Source organism: Micromesistius poutassou, assembly GCF_964030765.1.
Source record: "Micromesistius poutassou genome assembly, chromosome: 24".
Taxonomy (NCBI): Eukaryota; Metazoa; Chordata; class Actinopteri; order Gadiformes; family Gadidae; genus Micromesistius; species Micromesistius poutassou.
This window is the reverse complement of record NC_140294.1, coordinates 7545576-7565428: the sequence shown is the minus strand read 5'-3', so window position 1 is coordinate 7565428 and position 19853 is coordinate 7545576. Positions and strand designations below refer to the sequence as shown.

The 19853-nt window shown below is 45.0% G+C and overlaps 1 protein-coding gene across 1 annotated transcript; it reads right to left on the bottom strand.

Moving 5' to 3' along the window:
- Positions 1–3565: 3565 nt before the first annotated feature.
- LOC311369812 (NLR family CARD domain-containing protein 3-like) lies at positions 3566–17748 on the bottom strand. Its single transcript, XM_084487999.1, has 9 exons — positions 17664–17748; positions 16907–17020; positions 15425–15541; positions 13872–13988; positions 13684–13753; positions 13272–13497; positions 8922–10744; positions 6189–6340; positions 3566–3897 (listed from the first exon to the last, which is right to left on the bottom strand). The coding sequence occupies exons 1-9, from the start codon at positions 17732–17734 to the stop codon at positions 3660–3662; spliced, it is 2928 nt and encodes a 975-aa protein (XP_084344125.1). The 5' UTR covers positions 17735–17748; the 3' UTR covers positions 3566–3659.
- Between the last annotated feature and the right edge of the window lie 2105 nt (positions 17749–19853).

The following is a 19853-nucleotide window of genomic DNA, read 5'->3' as shown; positions in this document are numbered from 1 at the left end:
TGGCCCACTCAGCTACACCGCCGCTGACCTTCACCGCCTCAACAATAACCATCGTCTCTCTGCTGCTGCTGCCCCTGCAGCCAGCACAGCCGGAATCCTCCGCCGACGCCGCTACATCCATCCAGGTTCTGGCCCCTCTCGCAACCAACACCTCCCCCATGGCTCACCCATCCCCTCACTCTGGACTAACTCTCTCCCCCCCGTCACCCCCACCTGCCGTACTGCCAACCTCACTAACCTCCGTTCCCCCTCCCCTGCCCCCCCATCCATCTCCCTCGCACTGCTGAACTGTCGCTCCCTCTCCAACAAATCAGCCGTTATATCTGAACTGCTACTGGACAATAACATGGATCTGCTCCTCCTCTGTGAAACATGGCAACAGCCCCTGGACTTCTACGCTCTCAATCAAGCCACTCCTTCCAATTACAGTTACATCGCCAAACCCCGCCTCTCTGGCCGAGGGGGAGGCGTTGGAGTTCTTCATAAACAATCCCTGTCCATCACTGAACTGAACCTCAACCTCCCATCTATCTCATCCTTTGAACACCTTGCCTTCTCCCTCCCCAACTCCATCACCACTGTTCTAATCTACGGTCCTCTGAAGCCACGCCCATCTTTTCTCTCTGAACTGTCTGAACTCCTCACCATTGCGTCCTCTCTCTCTTCCCGCCTCCTACTTACCGGTGACTTCAACATCCACACGGACAAGCCGACCGCCCCACTGACATCTGACTTCCTCTCCCTTCTCGCCTGTTTCCAACTCACCCAACACATTGACTTCCCCACCCATACCAAAGGCCATATCCTCCACATAGTCTGCTCCGCCTCCCTACCCGTATCTAACCCCCATCCTCTCCCCTTCCCACTCTCTGATCATCTCTGCATCCTCTTCTCCGCTCCTCTACCCTCACCCCATAATCCCAAAAAGCGCTCCATTTCCTACCGCAACATCAAATCAGTCAACCCACTCTCACTCTCCCAGCTCCTCTGCCTTCCCCCCTGACTCTGCCCCCTCTTCCCCTGACGACTATGCTATCATGCTCAACTCCATCCTTTCTGACTCCCTTGACTCCCTTTCCCCCTGGAAGACTTCCTCTGTCTCATTCACTAACTCCGCCCCCTGGTACACCCCGGAACTCCGCACCATGAAACAGACTGGCCGCCAACTCGAGCGATTATGCAAGCGAACCCGCCTCACCGTTCACGCCGAAGCCTACAAACATCACATCTCCTCCTACCGTGACGCTCTCCATGCTGCTAAATCCGCCCACTTCTCCACCCTCATCAACAGCACCAACCGGAACCCCCGCATCCTGTTCTCCACCGTCAACAAACTGCTCCAGCTGCCGGACATTAATCCACCCTCCTCACCTGACCTCTGTAACTCTTTCCTCCTCGCCTTTAACCATAAAATCTCCCAAATCAACAGCTCCCTGACTGCCGCCGTTAGTAACTCCTCCACCCCCACCATTCCTATCCCCCCCCCCCCTCCCTGACCACCCACCCTTCCCTTCTTTCACTGCCTTCTCCCCTGTTGACTCCTCCCACATTTTGGACATCATCACTGCGTCCAAGACAACCACCTGCTCTCTCGACGCCCTCCCAACGACTCTAACCAAGGCTTGCCTCCCTGTCCTCACCCCCCACCTCACCACCCTCTTCAATCAGTCCCTATCCCTTGGTCATGTTCCCTCTGTCTACAAACTTGCCTCCATCACCCCCATCCTCAAAAAGCCCACCCTTGATCCAGCCAACCTCTCCAACTACCGCCCCATCTCCAACCTGCCGTTCCTCTCCGAAACTCTGGAACGCATTGTCACCGCCCAACTCCACACCCACCTCCGGTCAAACAACCTCTATGAACCCCTCCAGTCAAACAACCTCTATGAACCCCTCCAGTCAAACAACCTCTATGAACCCCTCCGGTCAAACAACCTCTATGAACCCCTCCAGTCAAACAACCTCTATGAACCCCTCCAGTCAAACAACCTCTATGAACCCCTCCAGTCAAACAACCTCTATGAACCCCTCCAGTCAAACAACCTCTATGAACCCCTCTAGTCAAACAACCTCTATGAACCCCTCCAGTCAAAAAACCTCTACGAACCCCTCCAGTCAAACAACCTCTATGAACCCCTCCAGTCTGGCTTCCGCCCGCTTCACAGCACCGAAACTGCCCTTGTCAAAGTAATCAATGATCTCCTCACCTCTGCAGACTGCGGTGCCCTCAACATCCTGCTTTTACTAGACCTCAGCGCAGCCTTTGATACTGTACACCATTCCATCCTCCTCAAAAGGCTGCGCCAACAGGGTGTTGAGGGCACCGCACTCGACTGGCTCACCTCCTACCTCACCGACAGGCAACAGTTCGTCTCCCTCTCTGGCCACACGTCCACCCTCTCTCCTGTACCGCAGGGGGTCCCTCAGGGCTCAGTCCTCGGCCCCCTTCTTTTCATCTGCTACCTCTTCCCCCTTGGTCACATCATCCGCAAACTCAATCTCGACTTCCACTGTTACGCAGATGACACTCAGATGTCATCAGTACCAAAACCACCCAAAACCCTCCCCTAACCCACATCGAAACCTGCATCTCTACAATAAAAACATGGCTGACCCACAACTTTCTACAAAACAGAGCTCCTTCTCATAGGCACCAAATCCACTCTCAATATATACGCCTCGACCATCACTCCCTCCCCCCTGGCACGCAATCTTGGTGTTATCCTGGACCCCACCCTCTCCTTCGATCCCCATGTCAGATCTGATGACATCTGATGGAGAACAAGACATGATGAGCTACTGAACCCTTCTGCATCTTCATCATTATCATCATCATCATCACTAGTACTGTTCTTCCTGTTTCACGTTCATCTTCTCTACAAAAATGAACATAGAAAGACTAAATCATATCAGATGATATCTACTATAGTGGACTAGTGTGCTATAGCTTTAGAAATAGTAGTGCATATTGTTTATAAGCTGTTTTAAGTTAAACGTAAATGTAAATCCCATGTGTGTGTGAGTGGTTGTCCCAGTCAAAACAATGAAAAATGTATACACTGAATCTACTCCCGCAATATTTACACGACATACACATATTATACATCAAAACGTTCACCACAATGAGCTGATTAATCCTCTGTAATATCTAAGCTATAGTCTACATACTTTTCAAGATATTCGACTTTGAAAGGTTCCAATACACATCCATTGTGATCCACCTGTGTAAACAACAGACTGAACCAGCTGAGCTCACATACAGGCTGGAAACTAACTGTTGGTACCATAGACCTGGTCCATACATACAGTACATAGACATGTACACATACGTACACACACCTACACAAACATACTAGACACACATCAACACAGGCAAACATAGCTAGACATACGGATACACAAGTCCACATGTGAATGAGCGGACGTCACCTCCTGCTGTGTGGATGGACTTTCCATTCCAATAGTGAGTGTGTGTTGTGATGAATCAAACAGACACTTACACTTCTTTAGAGCTGGTGTCAGCCTCCACACTCCACCGTGCTCCACACTGGGGGGGGAACAAAGTGAGAGCAGCATGTTGAAACATTCACCTTCATCATCTGCTGTCTCATCACGTTCTACACAACATGAGTGACAGCTGCCTTTTCAAACCGCTTCATCTAGCAGCGGCTTGAATCCCTGTAGGAGACTTTGTCCCCGAGTGGAGAGCTGTCCTCTCCATACCTGAGAGTGTCCAGTCTCCAGCGTGGATCCTCCAGTCCAGCAGAGAGCAGCGCAGCTCCAGAGTCTCCTGGGTGATTGTAGCTCAGGTCCAGCTCTCTCAGATGGGAGGGGTTGGAGCTCAGAGCTGAGGCCAGAGAAGCACAGCCTTCCTGTGTGACCAGGCAGCCAGACAACCTGCACACACACACACACACACACACACACACACACACACACACACACACACACACGTGTGAACTATTACTTTTCTGGAGGTAAGTCTTTTCAACGTCCTCTGATGTGGAACTTAACTGTTTGATCATTAAAACGGTAAAGTTTTAGAGTAGAGTAAAAAAACAACTAAAGGGTAAAGGGGTGCACATTCTTTACCATCTTTCACCTCAAACCTAAAATGCAAACACTAGATTTTAGTGGAACTTCAACAGGGAATAAAGACTAACTAGACAGAAAACCACACTCAACACACAAACAGTAATTGTTTTTTTTCATTTAGGCGATTCATTTTTCAGTGACCCAGGAGGTGCTGGAACATGTTCCGGCGTGTTCCGGCTCAAATGAAGCACTGCCCCCTATGCATTCAAAACATGAACTTAAACCCTTTTAAAGTGAGTGAATCTGTTCACATGAATGGACACAGATGGATGGTAGGCAGTGGCGGTTCTACATTGAATTACACCCTGGGCGAGACCCCCTCCGAGCGCCCCCCCCCCCCTCTCAATTGCAAGAAATTCGAGGTGTGCCTGACTTGAGCCACTCATTCCATTAGAGTGTTGCTCTGTACCGGGCCGTCCATATGGGCAGGTGGGGCGGCGAACTACTTGCAAAAGCATGCTCCCAAAAAGATAGTTTGTAAATCATTGCTCCAAGTCTATTTTTAATAACGTGATCGTCACATTAACTATCGATAGTCTCTGTAGGCTTTCAGACTATTGTTGGTCTGTTGACATCACGTTTTGGATGATGGTGGACGTGGTGGGCGGCGGTTCTAGCTGAGTTTAACGTCTCATGTTGGGGCAGCTCAGCGACCGCGTTCCTCCGTATGTTGATCACATAACCCTGCAGGCTGCAATAAGGATTTCAATCCGCTAACAGTGGACCCCCGTCCCCCCCTTGTCCGTTATGGAGACCCAGAGGTGAACTGTCCCCCCCCTCCCCTTTCCCCTTCTCACTAGTGGTGGATGTCATGATTCGTTTGAATGAATCAGTTCGCGTCGGTCAGTTCGCCAAGAAGAGTCGTTCGTTCGTTTGTTCGTTCATTCGTTCGCGTTTCCGGTAGCGGTGAATCATGATTCTCAGTCACTGAGTCGGTCAGACTCGGCTCCTCCCTCGTTCTCATTCAAACAAATCACGAATGCACGTTCTCAGCCGAGTCGGTCAGACTCAGCTCCTCCCTCGTTCTCATTCTCAAACGAATCACGATCGTGCAATGGTGCAAACGGTCATCAATTAACACAACATTAACTACGTTCCTTTTAGCTGAGGAGCGCTTCATGTTCGGAATCGGGATGTTGTTGCCCGGCTGACTCTCGTGACGTCTCAGTCCTCGAGTCTTCACCGCTAAACACAGTCAGTGAACGAACGGCGACTCAGCGCGACTCAGCGACTAGTGGGTGGAGCTGGGAGTCGAGTCTCGGAGAACGAACGAGACGAACGGCGACGAACGAGAGCGGCGAATCAGGTTGGTTTGTTCGTTTTAAAGAGTTGTTCGTTCAAACTGATTTGTTTGCGAACGAGCCACCACTACTTCTCATACAGCTTCTCTGACGGCACCTTCTCAGCGAGCAGGGCGCCTGCAGCCGGAGGGGGCGCCAATATGCCAACTCCCCCCACAGTGATATGAGAGATAATAGAAAACGGGTGGCTTAAATCAAGTGATCTGATTGGTTCCCAACTGTTGTATAATGAGCGTATACACACAGCTATGACACCCGTTCAGTTTATAGAATTCAGTATCACTCCGCGCCTAACTTGAACTGTTGTTTATTTATATATAAAAGCAATAGCATAGTTCACTGAATCCTAAAAATATGTTGATTGATGGAGAGGGTGGAAATGTTGTAAAGCAATAGGCACACGGTGAGTGAACTCGATAGTAGGCTAAATTGCCGGTGAACCGAGCTATGAAGCTCGCTTTTTCAAAATTGAGGGGGTCTATGACTTTCATTTCGCCATACTTACGTAACCGTTTTATAAAAGCAATAGATCACTTCAGTCAGTGAAATGTTCTCATTATACCACAGTTAAGGGGCGTTGTCCGTCCCGACGTGCAGCGGAGGGACGGACAACGCCCCTTAACTGTGGTATAATGAGAACATTTCACAGCCTGTCGTGATCTATTGCTTAAATAGAAAACCGCTTCGCGGCAAGGATGATTTTTTTTTTCTTGTGTACTCGTGCACATGTGTCATCCCACCCTCTGTCCCTCCCCCCCCTCTGTAAGTGTTTGACCGTTGAGTAAAACTGACCTGAGAGTTTCCAGTGTACAGTGTGGACTCCCCAGTCCAGCAGAGAGCAGCTTCACTCCTGAATCCTGCAGATCATTGGTACTCAGGTCCAGCTCTCTCAGACTAGAGGAGTTGGAGCTGAGAACTGAGGCCAGAGCTTCACAGCATGTCTCTGACAGATCACAGCCATCCAGCCTTCACACACAATAAACACAACATGTTAGGAACTGGGATTAAAATATTTTACATCTTTTACATAAAAGGACGTGTTGAAAACTTTAATTAGAGATGTTTTATTAATTGAAATACATTCAATCCATAAATGTTAATTTAATTATCTGTGTAACTTTTACTTTTAACATAATTAAGTTATTGTCTTCATCTTTATTAGAAAAGTGTTTTTAGTTTAACTAATGTTTAAAACACTGGATATTTAAATGTAGTATATGCTACACGTGAACCTCCTAAGATGGAGCAATTTGATTGGTTCTCTATCTCTGGATATTGGACCATATCCCGAGATTGAGATCTCAAACTCGGGATATTGGGGAGCGCGTAAAGGTCGTCTCGTCACGCTAATAAAAACGAATTAACCGCTCATAAAAACAAATAAATCCTGGCAAAAAGTGTAATCTTGTTTATTTTTGGAGTGTTCACGTGTAGTTTATATAAAACAATGATTCACCTCAGGCTCTGTGAATAGTCCAAATGTATTAGCCCCTGCTATAAACAATCTAGCCCCCGTAGCTCCCCAATCATAATTCTTCGGCGCCGCTACTGGTTACAACTAATAAGTAAATGTTTAAATATCATTCAGCTGGGCGATCTCTACAGAGAATAAAGTCCTCTCCTCCTTTGTCTCCTCCCTCTCTCACTCGTGACCTCTCACCTTTCCCCCAGATGACCCTGAAGTCTCTGTATCAACGCATCCTATTGGTTAAACCCAAAGCATCCATATAACCAAACTACTGAACAAGGTTAAACGTTTTAAAATAGTGGGTCACCTTTTATTAATAATGAACGTATATTTATGCATGTAACCTCATCAATAACTATTTATTTATACTTATAGCAACATATTTAAATACAGGTGCATTTAATTATTGATGAACAATTATTATTCATTCTTTAATTATTATTTCATAATAGAGCTTTTGAGTTTGACTTTTCACCCTGGTTACACAATATAACGTTGTGTATATTGAGATGTTATAAGTTAACCTCAAAAGATGTTTTCTATGTTATCATAACTTTTATATTCTACTATTATGTATGTTTTCGTTGTGTGTACTCCCTCCCCCCCTCCGTCCCTCCCCCTCCCCCCCCCTCCCTTACCCTCTCCGTCCCTCCCTCTGTCCCTCTCCCCCCTCTGTCCCTCTCCCCCCTGCGTCTCCGTCCCTCTCCCTCCTCTGTCCCTCTCCCCCTCCTCTGTCCCTCCCCCTCTCTGTCCCTCTCCCTCCTCTGTCCCTCTCCCCCCTCTGTCCCTCTCCCCCTCCTCTGTCCCTCCCCCCCTCTGTCCCTCTCCCCCCTCTGTCCCTCCCCCCCTCTGTCCCTCTCCCTCCTCTGTCCCTCTCCCCCCTCCGTCTCTGTCCCTCTCCCCCCTCCGTCTCTGTCCCTCTCCCCCCTCTGTCCCTCTCCCCCCTCTGTCCCTCCTCTGTCCCTCTCCCCCCTCCGTCCCTCTCCCCCCTCTGTCCCCCCTCTGTCCCTCTCCCCCCTCTGTCCCTTCACTATCTCGGGATATTGGGGAGCGTGCGTAATGGTATAGGAGAAATTTGTTATGCTGTCAACATCTTGCCCAGTATGCTATATTAATTAAATAAGTGTGGAGAAACACTAAGCAACCAAAGAAATGCTCTGTGTATCTGATATATGTTCTTAGAATGTTGGGACTGCACAGAATGGAACGCTCTGTTTAGATGGGCCTCAAGGAGGTCCATGGGGACGGGCAATATGTCACCATATAAGCAAAGAATGCAGGGAGATGGCACCACATGTTCCCAATAAGGGAAAATGCATGGGATGGGGTAACAACGTATGGATGATATATGGGCACAATGGAGCATAAGAGCAGGGGCCAGAGAGTGGCTGTTCAGTTCTTTGTCAAACCAACTCAGGATTTTGTCGTTGCTTGTTCTCAAGTGATAATAAAATCTTTAGCAATCAAACCTTCGGCTTCCTCGATCTCTCTTAGTTTTTGTTTAGATGTATTTTATCAACGACAACGGCCGTCTCGTCACGCTAATAAAAACTAGTAAACCGCTCATAAAAACAAATACATCCCGGAAAAAAGTGTAATCTTGTTTATTTTTGGTCCTTTGTCCTTGTGTAGTTTATATAAAACTGATTCAGCTCAGGCTCTGTGAGTAGTGGGGAATAGCCCCCGAGACCTTCGGCGAATCATTGTTAATTGTTGATTTTATTGATTCATTTTTTTATTCATTTTTTATGATTGTTATGATTGGGGAGTATGTTAAATAAATAAATCATAACTGCTTATATATCTCAGTATTAATTATTTTGTGTGTAATATAATACGTTATCACTATTATAACTTTTATTTTCTAGTTTTATGTATATTATCTTGTGTGTATTGTTATACATGTTATCTGTGAACGTACAGATACAATTTGTATTTCATTATACCTTTTATATTCTAGTATATATTATAATATATACATTATATTACATTTTATGTATATAGTGTTCTGTGTATTGTAATACATGTTATTAGTGAACTTACAGAGATGTTTTGGAGGCTTTGACCACTGGCAGCAGCCTCAGAAGACCCTTCTGTGAAGCAGAGTATTTCTTCAGGTCAAACACGTCCAGCTCCTCTTCTGATGACAGTAAGATGAAGACCAGAGCTGACCACTGAGCAGGAGAGAGAGATTCTGTGGAGAGACTTCCTGATGTCAGGGACTGTTGGATCTCCTCCACTAGAGAACGGTCGTTCAGCTCATTCAGACAGTGGAACAGATTGATGCTTCTCTCTGGAGAGAGATCTCCATCTATCTTCTTCTTGATGTAAGACACGGTTTGCTCATTGGTATTTGAGCCACTTCCTGTCTGTCCCAGCAGACTTTTTTTAATCTGAGTGATCAGTGATCTACTTCCTGTCTGTCTCAGCAGGCCTCGTAGGAGAATCTGATTGGTCTCCAGAGAGAGGCCCAGGAGGAAGCGGAGGAACAAGTCCAGGTGTCCGTTCTCACTCTGTAAGGCCTTGTCCACAGCACTCTGGTAGAGGAGGAGGAGTTTATCTTCCCCAGAGTTTGGTTGTTCTTCTGAGAGCAGATTGACCCCAGTGTTGATGAAGTGCTTAAAGACATAAAGGGCAGCCAGAAACTCCTGGAGGCTCAGATGGACAAAGCAGAACACCTTGTCCTGGTACAGCCCACACTCCTCTTTAAAGATCTGGGTGAACACTCCTGAGTACACTGAGGCTGCTCTGATTTCGATGCCACACGCTGCCAGGTCTGCCTCGTAGAAGATCAGGTTGCCTTTCTCCAGCTGGCTAAAAGCAAGTTTACCCAGAGAAACAATGATCTTCCTGCTCTGTGAACTCCAGTTTGGATCTGTTTCAGCTCTCCCATGATACTTCCTGTCCCCCTGTATGGACTGAACCCTCAGGAAGTGGCTGTACATCTGAGTCACGGTCTTGGGCGTCTCTTCTCTTTTCTGGGATGTTTTGAAGAAGTCCTCCAGAACTGTAGCCGTGATCCAACAGAAGACTGGGATGTGACACATTATGTGGAGGCTTTGTGATTTCTTGACGTGGGAGATGATTGTGTTGGCCAGCGTCTCCTCTCTGAATCTCTTCCTGAAGTACTCCTCCTTCTGTGGGTCGGTGAACCCTCTCACCTCTGTCACCATTCCAACACACTCAGCAGGGATCTGATTGGCCGCCGCAGGGCGTGTGGTTATCCAGATGCGAGCGGAGGGAAGCAGGTCGCCCCTGATGAGGTTTGTCAGCAGCACGTCCACCGAGGTGGACTTTGTGACATCAGTCCAGATCGGGTTGTTCTGGAAGTTCAGAGGAAGTCGACACTCATCCAGACCATCCAAGATGAAGACCACTTGGAACCGATCAAATCTGCAGATTCCTGCTTCTTTGGTCTCAATAAAGAAGTGATGAAGAAGTTCCACCAAGCTAAACTCTTTCCCTTTCAGTAAATTCAGCTCTCTGAAAGTGAGGAGAAATGTGAAGTGTATGTCATTGTTGGATTTGCCTTCAGCCCAGTCCAGAGTGAACTTGTGTGTTAAGATGGTTTTACCAATGCCGGCCACTCCAGTTGTCATAATTGTCCTGATTGGTTTATCTTGTCCAGGTAAGGGTGTAAAGATGTCTCCGCATTTGATTGGTGTTTCCTCCTTGACTGGTTTCCTGGAAGCTGTTTCAATCAGTCTGACCTCATGTTCCTGGTTGACCTCTCCACTGCCTCTCTCTGTGATGAAGATCTCTGTGTAGAAGTCCTTCAGAGGTGTTGAATGTCCTGCTTTAGCGATTCCCTCAAACACATTGTTGAATTTCCTCTTCAAATGAGACTTGAGTTCACGTTGGCACTCAACAGCAGCAGATCCTAAATGAGAAAAACAACAGAAGAAATCAGTTAGCGGATGGTGGCATCAGTGGAAACAGGTCAATATTTCCTGTTAAATTATCCAAATTATCCAGTCATTTAATGAAAAAAGGTCAAACAAATCGCAACAGAAGAAAACTCAACTGATTTTATATCTTCAATATGTCCTGAGTAAGGAAAAAGAAGAATGACAGCCACTACGAGCCAGTCCCACAATGAGCTTTCCACATGCCGTTTCTGTGTCTGTAGCTTTAAATTCTAATGAGGAGGAGAGAGGCGGGCAAGGTGGAGGGTGGGGGTGTGGCCAGGGTTACCAGCTTGGGCAGTTTACTGCCAAAGCTGGTTTAGGATCAGATCGGCGGTTTTTCATAGCCAAAACACAACACTGACACGTCAGATCAAATAAGACAAACGACTGTGCTATCCTTCTTCCTGTGACACAATCAGTAGCATCTGTTATGTTCAGAGCTGGTTCAGAGCAGCAGGCAGCACACACACACACACACACACACACACACACACACACACACACACACACACACACACACACACACACACACACTGCTCTGGCTGATGTGCCCCCACTACCTTCAGCTCACTTCACGTACGCACGCAGGCCCGCCCCCAAACATATTTTTATTTGAAATAAACAAAATGTTAAAGTGGGTTAATCTTGCAGGCCTATAGCCGAAAGGTCCACTCAGGGTTTTTTCCACTAGTCTTTATGATGAGCGACTTTCATTGTTAATAAACAAAAGCATTGTTAACAGATGAAGGCATTATTTTCTATAACTAGATGAATAAAGTCACTGATAAGCTTAATTGGTTATTTAAGGTTGTAGGCTATTTGAATAGACATGCCTACATTGTGTTGTTAATAGGCTAATAATATGCAAATGCTGGATTAACTCCTAAAGATTACTAAAGTTAACTTTAGTAAGACTATGCTACTACAAGCGCAGATTCTGCCATGACAAACACCCATTCACAAAAACTGACGGATGTGGCGAGGGCGCATCGTCTTAAAGCTCAGAGGGCAGTGTTGGCAGTCTGACCTCTGCCGCGCGATTCTGAAAAGTATTGGCTCATGCAATTAGCCTAGGGTGACCAGACGTCCCCGTGTGCCGGGACAGTCCTGATTTTGAGTTGCGTGTCCCTGGGCCCAACAAAAGCCTGTCGGGATGCTAAAATGTCCCGGTTTCCACCGGCACCAACCACCAGCGATTACATAGCTAACGTGGTCTTACTATAGCCCGATCATTAACTAAAAACCACATAGAAAGAATAAAGCATTCAGCATATGATTTCAACAATGTGTGAGGGCATACGCTCCAGGGATGGTCGCACAGTGGAATGCTGATGGAAAACCAGCGGACGAGTGCTGGGCAGAGATGTTCACACATTTCAGAAGCAGGGAGATTCTATGCGCACAAAGACATTGCCTACTATGCTTTGTTAAAAAAAATAAAAAAAAACGTTCCGTTGGTGTATTTTCCAAAACTCTCTTCAGCTTCAGGCTAATTCATAAAAATAAACATAGTCCCACACGAAACTCATTCAATGACTTTTCATAACATTTCTTAAATGTGTAAATAGGCCTACCAAAAACATACATGATTTTTCCCCATTAGGCTAATATGAGCCTAATATCTGCGTCTATGACTTCTGGGAGTCAAAGCCAAAGTTCCTTTCCCCCAATTCCTTCTCAACCATGGCCGAGATAACCCCCACTACGAGTCTCGTTGTGGAAGTACCAGAGACGTCAGAGAACTCGACGCATTTTAGTCTTTTCACCAAATGGGAGCTTTACGCAAGCTTGCGTTATTATGTTGCGTGTTATGCTCCATAACACCAACAGCAGAACGGTTATCCAAATAACAAAGAAGTGTACAACCCTTGCGTTACAGTGTGTGTATTCACACACATGTGGCGCTTGCACGGTCCAAGCTCATTGTCTCATGGGCGGACCACCATCCCCGACATACGGGGAAAATTCCAAATCAGCCTGTCTGAGCTTTCATTTTCTCAAAGGCGGAGCAGGATACCCAGGGCTTGCTTTACACATATCGTCATTTCTAGCCACTGGGGGACCATAGGCAGGCTACGGGAACTCATATTAATGTTAGAAAACCTCATAAAGTGACATTTTCATGCCATGGGACCTTTAAGGTCAACCTGGTGTTGGACAGGGAGCCAGTGTAGTTGGATGAGAACGGGGGTGATGTGGTCGGATGATTTGGTGCTGGTGATGATGATGTTTAACATTCTTTAACCTGATACCCCAACAATAAACCTTCACATCTGGATAAAACCATTTTAACATTAAAGTTAGAAATATATATATATATATATAATATAGATATATAGATATCTATAGATATCTCAAGATATGTCATTTAATCTGAGCAGAACAAATAAGAGTCTCATACTGTTAATCAGAATTAGCATTTGTTCTCTGTTTTGGAGATAAGAGTCTCTTCTGCCCTTTGAAATAATTGTCTCTGTCTTCTAAATAAGAGTTTCTTACCGCTCCACAGTGTGTCAGCCAGTTCCTCCTGGTTCATCTCCATCAGGCAGAGCTTTGTGATGTCTACCACTCCCTCTATGGCGCGCCTCCTCTGCTCCTTGTTCTTATCATCCACCTCCTCCTCCTCCCTCTGACTCTCTGAGCATTGTGGGTAATCTGGGAACAGATCCCTCCATAGCTTCTTCAGCTCCTTGTCTAGAAAAGCGTGTGCGTTCTCCTCAGCCCTCTGGAACAGAACAAACATCACAGAGAACTTTACTCTGAACTCACTGAGGACATCAGAAGCATCTGTCCTGGATTCACGCCCCGCTGGTCTGAAGAGGGAAGCCTGGAGACTATTAGCTCCACAAGAGATGCTTTCTTAATGTTCATGTAGAGCTAAAGTCAAATGTCTTGGTGGACATTCACACACCTTGATCAGCTCTGTTTGATGCTGCTGTACAGACTGAGCACTGGTAACCTTTGACCTCTCCTGGTGTGGTCTGTGGGACACACACACACACTATTGTATTTCCCATGACTTGTAAACATTGATATAGAATCGATATAGTCTGACAACAACCAACTGGTCTGTTTTCATCATCTGTTTGAAACTCCTACCTCTCCTCTGTGGAGGGACGTCCATCTTTAAAGTTAATCAGTCTACCAATAGAGCGGTCACTCTTCATGGAGACACAGCTGGGTCCAGGGGAGTCTGCTCTCTGCTGCTGGGCTCTTCTGGAAAAACAAGAACCAGGATTTATGGACGTTTGATAGAAGCTGTACCTCTATAATCTCTAGGGCTGTCAGGTTCTGGTCGGTTAATCGATATGCACTTGTTGGACCAAATTCTCATTGGTCGGACAATGGCTGGTGATCCTTTTATAAGGAACTAAGAGCTTCTTCATTCATTATTTTAGGGCGGGAGGGACAAATGCAAACCGATGCTTTTTATATTTGAGTGATACCACCTGGTATCACCCTCTCAACGTTGAACTGGACCTTTACTCCGCTACAAACTAATTGATTCCAAAGAAGTCATCCGTCCGGTAGCATGGGGTTAGAAAGGACAACAAAAAAGCATGACATAAGTGTAAAGGAAGTGAAAAGCATTTCAGCTAAAATCGTAAGGCATGAGTACGTGAGTACGTATTGAATGTTGGGTGCTGTTCTACCTGTGGTCAAGTTACAAATTGCATTGTCATTTTTAGACATAAACATGCATTTATACAGCATACAACACAAACAAAAAACATTTAAAAAAAAAAGAGGAAATAAAAATCATTACTTGATATAAGTTGGTTATATTCTGTTCTGATCAACCCATAGTCATAGTACCCTTATGTACTTTATGAGATCCACAGGAAAAGGTACATAGCCTCTTTTAAAAAGAGGAGGAATAAAAACAAAACAATCATGTAACACTTTGTGTAAACAAATACAATTTCAATTTGATTTTAAAGGCCATCTTACTTGTTTCATTAACCAAAAAACGTGGTAAAGAATTCCATGCTACCATTTCTCTGTAGTGCAGTGTTCTCTGCCCAGCCCCTGTTCTATAAGCAGGCAACACAAATCTCCTCTCTGATGACTGCCGTGTAGAGTATTTGTGTCTATCACAAGAAAACATGAAACTATTAAATAAATGAACAGGACTCTTTGTTGTTATTATATTTCTCACAATACTAACAAGAGAGTAGTGTAACCTACTCCCTTCGTGTTTAACGCTCGATAGGCTTTGAGTGTGAACACACCAGAATTGGCTTCTTGGCACGAATCGCAGCTCCATCCAGTGGGCCCCATTATATTACAACAGATGAAAGCTCAAATCAATTCTTGGTTGTGTCGTCTATAAACGACGCTGCCCGACGCTCCGTGGCTCGTCCGCTGACTGCTTCATATTGAAGCTCTGCCCTGACCGAGTCGACTCGGACCCAGAGTGGATCTGAAACCCACGACCTTCTCCAAACAGCCCTGACGTGATATTGAGGCTAGCAGGTAGAGTAGAACGCACTGTGGCGGATTCAGTTGATCTAAAAATAACGTGCACATTGTTTTATTATCATTTTTTCCCCATCGACCAATCGATTGGTCTGAGAGTTGTTGAAATTAAACAGACCAAGATTTGATTTGGTTGACTACAGCCCTAATAATCATCCCAAATAAATACTTACCTTTTCTCAATAGACTGAGTTCCATCTTTAAACGTGACAGGTGGATGCATAGATTGGTCACTCTTCATGGAGACACAGCTGGGTCCAGGGGAGTCTGCTCTCTGCTGCTGCTCTGGGCTTCAACACACACACACACACACACACACACACACACACACACACACACACACACACACACACACACACACACACACACACACACACACACACACACACACACAGCTTTTAATCACACTGCAGTTTTGACACTGACAAGAAAAAAATTCTGTTTTTAGGTGAGAGCATTTCACTTGTTTCCAGCTTTTAAGTCCGTAATTATCTATCTATATATTATAACTTGTTACTGAGATGTTATTACTGGCCCTGAGTAAACTAATGCTCTGAACTAGAATCACAGAATTATAAATCAGTTTGATCAACACTGACACACCAAACTGCTTTGTCAAAGTCTTATTTAGAAAACTCGATCAACAGTAACCGTACCTTTCAGTCAAGATGAGAAGCAGAGTATCTTTTCATAGAATTCAAAGGCAAACCCATGTGTCTACTTTGCTTAGAAACAATATCAGTCATGAAAGATTTCAACTTAAGTCTCCACCACTACAACTGCACTGACTATGATGCTAGTTGTTCACTTAATGTTGGCCCACTGTTTCAGTTTTGTGCCATCATTGAATGATGATGTATGTGAGCCCTTTGCACTGAGAAAAATAAGAATCACTCATGTGGCTTTTAAAACAACACTTGTTGTGTTTGTCGTTTAACAAGAGTATAGACATGTTAAAAATGACATTTGAGCATGGAAAATATGAAATGAATGTATGTTGGTTGAATTAACATACATAGGCTATGAATCAGATCAGTAGTGGCCATCCCCAGAATGCACCAGAATACAGGAAATCACATCTACCAAATTCAACATCTTCTGGGGGAGGACCCCCAGACCCCCGCCCACGACTACGCCCCATCAACAACTTTCATCACCAGCCACCACTGATACAGACACATATCTACACATCATTTGTTCTTCTTTTTTATTCTTTCGTATCTTCTCTCATATCCGATTAGGTGAAGAGTGCGGTCATGTGCCCTCTGATGGTGATGATGAAAATTGTGGCCCTCTTAATCATGAAAGTTGTCCATCCCTGAGTGACGTCAAAGTCACGTTACGATACGACTGTTCAACATGAGGTCGCATTGAGAGAAATCCCTCCTGTATCTGATTCAGGACCGCGTATGGAAGTGGCCCAAACCAGAATTGAAAAGACCTGATTCCGTGTGATTTGTGCTGTTCACACTGTTCTGAATGAAATCGGATCGGAGTCACCTTTGAGCAAAACAATCTGGCAACTCTTGCTTGCAGAGTGACGAGGCCAATCACAGCCTTTCACCACCATAACATGTCCCGCCTCCGCCCCCCCGACCCTCCACCGCTGAAGAAGCCCCCCTCCATGTCTGACCGCTCACTCTCTAAGTCCTCACCTCTTCTCAATAGACGGATTTCCATCTTTAAACCGGTTAGGTATATCCATAGAGCGGTCACTCTTCATGGAGACACAGCTGGGTCCAGGGGAGTCTGCTCTCTGCTGCCTCCTTCTGAAAAACAAGAACCATCTGGAAGTTAGGATTTGTGGATATTGTTTCATTTGATCAATTATTGCAGAAAAATTTATTAATTAATTTAATAATATTAAACTACTTTCTCATGACTTTTCATTTCAGTAATCTTTCTCAGATTATTGAAATGGAAATATAAAGACAGGCTGAAAATGTTAAGTTATTATGTCATTTAAGCACTAACATGTTAACATGTTAACATAAAAACACACTAAGTATCCTTCATACTGTGCATAGAGTGTTGATTCACAATGCGTTTAGCTAACATAGAAATAGAGCAGTCAGTTTCTACATTTCTACACAGACCTGTGTTATTCTTCATGGATTATTGGTTTCAATAAATCTCTTCACCTCAAAAGATCAAACTGATTCAATAAAAGCCGTTTGAAAGACGTTGAACCTTCTTACATTAAACCTGTAAAGTCTGCTACAAGTCGTCTGAATATTCATTTCATTCACACGATTCAAACAGCAGAATAAACGGCCTCAGCCATGAACCAATCCATCTCCAAGTGGTCCTGTGATTGGACGTTGGTATGTTCTGATTAACGATGGGCGGTCAGATCAAGATGATCCGCGGGCCGCCAGTTGAACAGCCCTGATGTATCGGCTGAATCCTCACCTTGTCTTAGAAGGTTGGTGATTTCCATCTTTAAACACTTCAGGTGGCTCCATAGAGCGGTCACTCTTCATGGAGACACTGCTGGGTCCAGGGGAGTCTGCTCTCTGCTGCTGCGCTGGGCTTCAACACAACACACACACACACACACACACACACACACACACACACACACGCACACACACACACACACACACACACACACACACACACACACACACACACAGCTGTTACTCAGACTAATGATGGAGTCATGATGTATCACTGCTGAGCTCTGAGATGGACAACAGTCACAGACAGAGAGATCCTCTTCTTACCTCTTAGCTTTGCTCCGGTGGCCATGTACCCCAGACAGAGTGGTCTTAGAGGTAGGACCCCCCTCCTCTCTCTCCTCATCCATAGTCGACTGGAGACCTGGACACAAACACAAATCATCCATCACTTCATTTGCCTTCTGAACTTTAGCTGTTTATTGAGAGAGACGATCATTGTGACTGCGTCACACTAAAGCGTTATGGACGTCATAGACCATCAATATGAACCCCACAACAACATACCCACACTGCCCTCACTACAGTACAGATGTGTACAGCACATGAGAACTGAGAGATGAGAATGAAACACCTTGGAGACTGTAACTGTGCTTAAACTACAACACAAAAAAGATACACAATAGACTGAATAAATGCATTGTGGTACAATTAAAAGTGAAGAACGTTAGAATCATTTCTCCACTGGAACAAAGTCTGAATTCTGCCACTTTACTGAACCACAGATTCCATATAAATCAACTGGTGAAGCTCAACACATCGATAGGGTATCCTCTTATGACCAACGGGTCTCTCTCTCTCCCTCCAGGCTCTCTCTCTGGCTCCAGCTGTGGTTTAAGCCATAGGAATCGAGTCTAGACCCACAGGAACCCCCCTGTGAAAGTGGTACAGTCCAGCAACAGGCTACTATAGGATCTATAAAACTGTCAATCCCCAGTCAATACGCACAAATATTAAACCTTTTAAATATCAGCACATTGAAAGGACTTCTGTCACGTCCTTCTCTTCATTCTGAGCCTCAAGACAAACAAATCGCTTGAATATTGAACGCAATGTTGAATTTACCACAGGTCAGTAAAGCAGTAAAACATGAACTAACGATGTATTCTCTACAGTAAACTTATTATTATATACCAGTAACCTAAAGACAATATAAACGGTAGTAAACTGGTTATTATATACCAGTAACCTAAAGACAATATACACGGTAGTAAACTGGTTATTATTATATACCAGTAACCTAAAGACAATATAAACGGTAGTAAACTGGTTATTATTATATACCAGTAACCTAAAGACAATATAAACGGTAGTAAACTGGTCATTATTATATACCAGTAACCTAAAGACAATATAAACGGTAGTAAACTGGTTATTATTATATACCAGTAACCTAAAGACAATATACACGGTAGTAAAGTGGTCATTTACCAGTAACCTAAAGACAATATAAACGATAGTAAACTGGTTATTATTATATACCAGTAACCTAAAGACAATATAAACGGTAGTAAACTGGTTATTATTATATACCAGTAACCTAAAGACAATATAAACGGTAGTAAACTGTCTATCTTATCTTAGATGAGGATGAGGAAGATAGATGAGGAAGTTCAGAACGGAACCGATCTGACGCTCAGAGAGACGTAGGAGGAGACACACACACACACGCACGCACGCACGCACGCACGCACGCACGCACGCACACACGCACACACACGACGTACCAAACTGCTTTGTCAAGGAGTCTTATTTAAGCCCACTATGAATATTAAAACCCGCCGTGTGTCCTGTATCATAGCTACATGTATGACCTTTGCAGCAGAACAACCTCGTGTGAACATCAGTTTGGTATTCAGCGAGGTTTGATTAATTAAATGCGCTGACAGTTCATTGCACCAAACAGATTACAGTGAGTGGAGCGGTCGACCGCTCCAAGATGGCGGCCCCACGGCTCGTCAGAGTGGAGCGGTCGACCGCTCCAAGATGGCGGACTTGGAAGTGCGTACTTAAATCTGTACTTGGCAAGTCCGGACTTCCAACTACAGACTACCGAGGACCCGCCTCAGCTCTGTTAACTGCTTTACGGCCTCATGTAGGCATATACTACTGAACAACATAAACAAAGTATATACAACTAAAC